The sequence below is a fragment of the Hibiscus syriacus genome, unplaced genomic scaffold, assembly GCF_006381635.1.
Source record: "Hibiscus syriacus cultivar Baekdansim isolate YM2019G1 unplaced genomic scaffold, ASM638163v2 tig00112285_pilon, whole genome shotgun sequence".
Classification (NCBI taxonomy): Eukaryota; Viridiplantae; Streptophyta; class Magnoliopsida; order Malvales; family Malvaceae; genus Hibiscus; species Hibiscus syriacus.
Genome location: NW_024063293.1, coordinates 1,472,256 through 1,478,531, shown reverse-complemented (window position 1 = coordinate 1,478,531; position 6,276 = coordinate 1,472,256). Strand labels below are relative to the sequence as shown.

The 6,276-nt window shown below is 33.7% G+C and overlaps 1 protein-coding gene across 1 annotated transcript; it reads left to right on the top strand.

Annotated features, from left to right (window-relative positions):
* Positions 1-303: 303 nt before the first annotated feature.
* LOC120177206 (fimbrin-2-like) lies at positions 304-5,958 on the top strand. Its single transcript, XM_039183426.1, has 14 exons — positions 304-582; positions 681-851; positions 1,279-1,520; positions 1,608-1,779; positions 2,218-2,256; positions 2,345-2,413; positions 2,616-2,732; positions 3,075-3,286; positions 3,869-4,024; positions 4,355-4,554; positions 4,694-4,851; positions 4,962-5,058; positions 5,310-5,401; positions 5,549-5,958. The coding sequence occupies exons 1-14, from the start codon at positions 496-498 to the stop codon at positions 5,717-5,719; spliced, it is 1,983 nt and encodes a 660-aa protein (XP_039039357.1). The 5' UTR covers positions 304-495; the 3' UTR covers positions 5,720-5,958.
* The last annotated feature ends 318 nt before the right edge of the window (positions 5,959-6,276 follow it).

Genomic DNA, 6,276 nt, shown 5'->3' with positions numbered 1-6,276 from the left:
TTGAGTTTAGTACTATATAAAATATGTATACATTTCATTTAAAGTTATATTAATTTTTAATACGATTGAATTTTAATTTGAATATAATTATTTTTATTATATTTAAAAACAATTTGTGAAATAACTCATGAGTGGGTTGTACTTTTTTAAAACAGAACTTGGGTAATAAAATTGGATTCTCAAAAGCAATATTGCACTGTTGAAGCTAAAAGGGCCCCATAGAGCAAAGGCCCACACTCACCACTCATTTTTCAAACATAAAAAAATAGAAAAAAAGGAGGGGACAAAATTGTCATAATTTGAATTCTCAAGAGATTAACTTTGAACTCTTGACAGCAACAATTCCGTCCCATTCCCACAGTCCACTTCTCCTTCTCCTTCTTCATTGATTTTAAATCTCTTAGCTCAAAAGGGAAGCGTATCAAGAAAGATATAAGCAATCCAAGAACAATTCTTCGAACAAAATTAATCAGCCAGTTACTAGATTTTGATCCAATGGCTGGTTACGTTGGCATTTTGGTCTCAGATCCATCGCTGCAAAACCAGTTTACTCAAGTCGAGCTTCGGAGTTTAAAAACTCACGTAACTTGATGAATCATTTGATTTTCTTCTTGTTCTTTTAAGCTACGAATCTGTTTTGATCATAACTACTAACGTTTTTCTTTCTTTTGTTTTCGCAGTTTATGAGTATGAGAAGAGAGAGCGGGAAGCTAACGGTGGGAGACTTAGCATCGAGAATGTCGAGGTTGAAAGTTGTGGGAGAGAATCTGAGTGAACAAGAACGAGCTGGATTTATTGCTGATTTGTATCCTGAGTCGAACGATGAAGTCGATTTCGAGTTCTTTTTGAAGGTCACTTGATGTTTCTTTATTTTGAGTTTCATCAATCTGTTTTTTTCCCGTTAAGCTCTTTTCTTTTTGTTTGTTTGATTCTTTTTTTCCTACTAAATATGTTAGGCTTAAGGAAAACAAAATGAATTCGGATTGCTCTGTTTTTTTTTATTGTAGCAAATAGCAATATTTCAAATTAACTTTTCAGAAAAAGTTCTTTTTCTCTTTTCCGGTTTTCTTTTATTATCCAAGAAAATAGCATTAAATCATTCTTTTCTTTTAATCTAATTTCTGTTTACACGTTTAGAATATTTTGTTGATCCGAACATAAAAGAACTTTTTAAGATGCTTAGAAGATAAACTAAGAATTGGAGGAGAAAAGCAAATGATCCACTTAAATTAGATATATATTGTTTTGAACTATTTGGGATTTTGGTTTTGTGAATAGGTTTATTTGAAACTTCATGCACATGCAAGTTCAAGAACAGGAAGTCCTGCAAAGAATTCGTCAGCATTCCTGAAGGCAGCTACAACTACTCTGCTTCACACCATTAGCGAATCTGAAAAGGCATCCTACGTTGCCCATATCAATAATTATCTTGCTCAAGATGGATTCTTAAACAAGAACTTACCCATTGATCCTTCCTCCAATTATCTCTTTGAGATTGTTAAAGATGGTGTTCTTCTTTGGTAAGTGATTCTTATAAATTTTTAAGCTGTTGAATTTGTGCTTACGTGATGCAAAAAATTTGAAGCATTTATGCAAAACAAATGCAGCAAGCTTATAAATGTAGCAGTTCCGGGTACAATTGATGAAAGGGCTATTAATACTAAGAGATTGCTCAATCCATGGGAAAGAAACGAAAACCACACGCTATGTCTCAACTCTGCCAAGGCTATTGGCTGCACTGTAGTCAATATAGGGACACAAGATTTCATTGAAGGAAGGGTATGCATATACTATAATGTTGGTTGTTCCGTTATTGAAATATAGTTTATTTGATGGTTGGTTACCACTTAAGTTTAAGAATGACTTTTGGATTTACGCAGTTTATTTTAAAGTATGCTTCTTTGCTCTTGTTGTGGTCATCTTAAAAGCTGTTCTTGTGCTTCTAATACTTGGCTTGGACTAGGTACTAGGTAGAGGATTTTCTCTAATACCCTAGTTTCGAGCTCATTCTCCAATGGTCACCATTCATGTTCTTATAGCTCATTTTTGGATGTGTGGTGAAATAATTTTCATGTGGTTGTCGTAAAGCCTATTTATGCTACATCAGGCTGAAGTATGGATAAAAACCAAAATGAATCACTTATGAATGTAACTACTTGAAGTTTGCATTTTGCAAGTGATTATTGACAATAATATCATATCTGGCTCCTTTTACAGAGGCATCTTGTGCTTGGATTGATTTCTCAAATTATCAAGGTAATTGGATCTATCAAATAATTAGTTATGCAACCTTACTACTTATGAATAGCATTGGTTAATCTTGCTAATGGTTATGCTCCTTTAGATTCAACTATTGGCAGACCTCAACTTGAAGAAAACACCTCAGTTGGTAGAGCTTGTTGATGACAGTAAGGTTGGTTTGTGTAACATTTTAAGAAAAAGTACAATTTTTAGGAAGCTAAACTATCTGATCTTTCGTGATGAATGATGGTTAATATGCCCACAAGAAATTTGCATTTCATTTACACCCCCTTCTAAATTTTAACAAACCAGAAAGGACTTTGATGCTTTTTCATGGATTCTTTGATAATATTTTTCTGTTCCTAAACCAACAGGATGTGGAAGAGTTGATGAGTTTACCACCAGAGAAGATCTTATTGAGGTGGATGAATTTTCAACTGAAGAAATCTCCATACAAGAAAATAGTCTCAAATTTCTCTACTGATGTAAAGGTAAGGAAGAAATTCGTTTTAACACATTAAATTTTCCGTCAAATATCTTCTCTTATGCATTTTTAGTATCCTCAATTGTTGCAATATGATATTCTGTTTTAGTTAGCATTTAACATAAGGTCAAAGTTTAAACGTCTTAAAATCACCATATCAAATCTAGTGTGAAAATAAATTCTTAAAATGAGATTTCTATCCGTATATATTTCTTTTGCTTCCTCAATTCCCCTATGCTAACAGTAGATGAAAGAAGTGACATAGTTCTAGTCGCAAGCTGCCATGAGACCTTTTTTAAAAATATATATATTTCTTTCCACTCCTGATTACATAATATTCAACCCACAGGATGCAGAGGCTTATGCGCATCTTCTAAATGTTCTTGCACCTGAGCATAGTAACCCCTCTACATTGGCTGTCAAAGATCCATTTCAGAGAGCAAAGTTGGTTCTTGAACATGCAGATAGAATGGGATGTAAGAGATACTTAACTGCAAAGGATATTGTGGATGGTTCCCCAAATCTTAATCTTGCTTTCGTTGCCCATATTTTCCAGCACAGGTGAGACTTGATAGCCTCCTTTTATTTCAAACATGATTCTTAATTTATATATAAAATGAATTTCTTTTATACTTTTAATATTTATGGTTTTATGTTAACTTTTATTATCCTTCACATATGTTATATGTTCAGTTTGGTGGCAGCATTGGAAGACTAGATTACTTTCTTCTGAGACATTGTTTCTAACACAAGTTCTATGATTTAGAACTTTTTAAGAATTTGGATTTTGGACTATAAAATTTCAAACTCATTAAAACTTTTATAGAGCAATTATATTGTGTTATATGGTATTTCCATCCACGTGACAACAATTATGGATGGGTTTTGATTTGATTCTTAACATGTCTGCTCTTTCTCAAGTTTATAAACATTCATCTTCTTCCTCCATATAGTTCTGGTAGAATATGTCAACTCTGCTATGTAGGATCAATCGACAGGAATGTGAACTGACAAAATCTCATTTGAATGTTTCACATATGCAGAAGAATACAAACTGATCGCTAATGATGTTTTTGTTCGGTAAGTATAACTGATAATGAGTTCAAGATATAAAAGCTAAACATTGGTATATGTTAATTGCAGGAATGGCCTTTCAACCGAAACAAACCAAATATCTTTTCTGGAAACTCTGCCGGATGATGCCCAAGTTTCTAGAGAGGAAAGAGTGTTTCGCTTCTGGATCAATAGTCTTGGAAATTCAACCTACATCGACAACGTCTTTGAAGATCTCAGAAATGGGTAAGTATTGCATAAATCATACTAAATTCTTTCACGGGTCTTATCCTGAGCTCTTGAAAGGAATTAGGCTTCACAGTGTTGGTTCTTTTGCTTTCTTCATTTCTTATCTTTTTCATTTTGCTTGCAACTGAAAAAAACATCATATCCTCTAATCGATAGGTAAACTGTACTATTATTTATATCTGTTTCAAATCCCAACACTTTAATAAACTATGTGAGACATAGCTCTAAATGATTGAAATGTTTATAAATATTTTATTTAAAACCATATGATGGTTTACAAATAGATTAGTCTCCTGTATGTGAAATGACTAATTTGGTCTTCTGCAGGTGGATACTTCTGGAGACCCTTGACAAAGTGTCACCTGGAATTGTTAATTGGAAGATTGCTAACAGGCCTCCTATCAAGTTGCCCTTCAAGAAAGTAGAAAACTGTAACCAAGTGGTTAAAATAGGGAAACAAATAAAATTTTCCCTGGTTAATATTGCTGGAAATGACATTGTGCAAGGAAATAAAAAACTAATATTGGGTATGCTATCTACCATGATAATCTGAATTTTCATTGCTGTTGCAAAAGCATTTTGAATACATTTTTGGCGTACTTGAACATGCATTGCCAATTAGTTTAGTCCTGTCTTGACAGATTGAATGCTGGTTTTTCTGTTCAGCTTATTTGTGGCAATTGATGAGATTCAACATTCTTCAACTGCTGAAGAACCTAAGATTCCATTCACATGGAAAAGAAATTACTGATGTTGATATTCTTAGGTGGGCTAATACAAAAGTAAGCGATTCAGGAAGACGGAGTCGTATGGATAGTTTCAAGGTATGCTTTCTATAGCTTTGGTTAAGCTCAAATGGGGCTTGAATGACTTTAACTGGATTTAATGAAATGGCCCTATGATATTATATATCTCATTGATTTCCATTTTACAGGACAAGAGCTTGTCAGATGGCATATTTTTCCTTGAGCTTCTAAGTGCTGTTCAGCCTAGATCTGTAAATTGGAGTCTTGTTACTAAAGGAGTGACTGGTATGTTCCAATTATTCTTTGATAAAGTTGTTATGTTCGAGTTTAGCTTTTTTCTCCCTTTTCGACGCATGAAAGTTATGCATTATTCGACATGCTGGTGTTGTCAAACTTCAGCAAACTAGTTTCTTTAAAGTTTCAGATTAATTAAATGAATTAGGATTATTTTACCTGATTAAAGTTTGTGCATTTTGCATAACATACGGTTTTATGCTAATAATTTCTCATGTTTCCTCCAACTTCGTATATTGCAGATGAGCAGAAAAAGATGAATGCCACCTACATCATTAGTATTGCGAGGAAGCTTGGATGCTCGATATTTCTGCTTCCCGAAGACATAACCGAGGTATCTTTTCCCGTCGATGCAAGCTTCTTCCTCTTATTTTTTTTAAAGCAAACACACATAATGTAGTCATGAGATAATCAATGGAATTTGACATTACAAATGGATACATTTCTTTTCCTTTTATTGCGCCCGGGAACATCATTTCAGGTGAATCAAAAGATGATCCTCACGTTAACGGCGAGTATCATGTACTGGTTCTTGAAACAACCTGTTGAAGAGAAAGCATCTGCAACGTCCGATAGTGAAAACGGAAGCCAAGTGGAAACAATTTCTAATTCGACAACTGACGACTCGGCATCCGAGTCGTCGATAGAGTAGAATAAGGAAGTGCTGAAACTTTGTTTCATTCTCTTGTTTCCCTTTTTAACGTTTCTCATAAACACTCCCGTTTTGGATTGTATTTGATTGCGAAGGGTTGTTGTATGACACTACAGAAATCGGGGTGTTTCAAGCAAATTTTGCAAAAATGCAAATGCATATGTGAATATCATTTCTGTTTCATCTCCCTCTGCTCTTCTAGCTATCTGTATTTATTGGTTCTTATCTAAAGTGATTTGTAACGTTTAAAATGTTCCTTATTAAAAGGTTTATTCAGTTTTTTATTAGAAAAAAGGAGTACTTTAATCTCTGTAGAAGCTCATATTAGTCTATTATAAAATGCAAATATAACCATGGATGAATCTAGGGCCAGATGGAACAATTGTTCTTCTGAAAATTTTATAAATTTTTTCGCTAATATAAAATAATCTTAACATAATAATATAATTGTCGAGACGTTTCTCTGTCCCGGCGACGGAGAATGCAAATAGTACATCCAAACGGTGTAACTAGTTTCGAAAAAGTAAGTGCTTATTCTCCATGAATCAGATTAAACA

Coding starts and splice junctions, on each gene's coding strand:
- LOC120177206 (XM_039183426.1), top strand. CDS start 496: ATGGCTGGTTACGTTGGCATTTTGGTCTCAGATCCATCGCTGCAAAAC. Junction 852..1,278: donor ATTTCGAGTTCTTTTTGAAG/GTCACTTGATGT, acceptor TTTTGTGAATAG/GTTTATTTGAAACTTCATGC. Junction 4,025..4,354: donor TTTGAAGATCTCAGAAATGG/GTAAGTATTGCA, acceptor GGTCTTCTGCAG/GTGGATACTTCTGGAGACCC.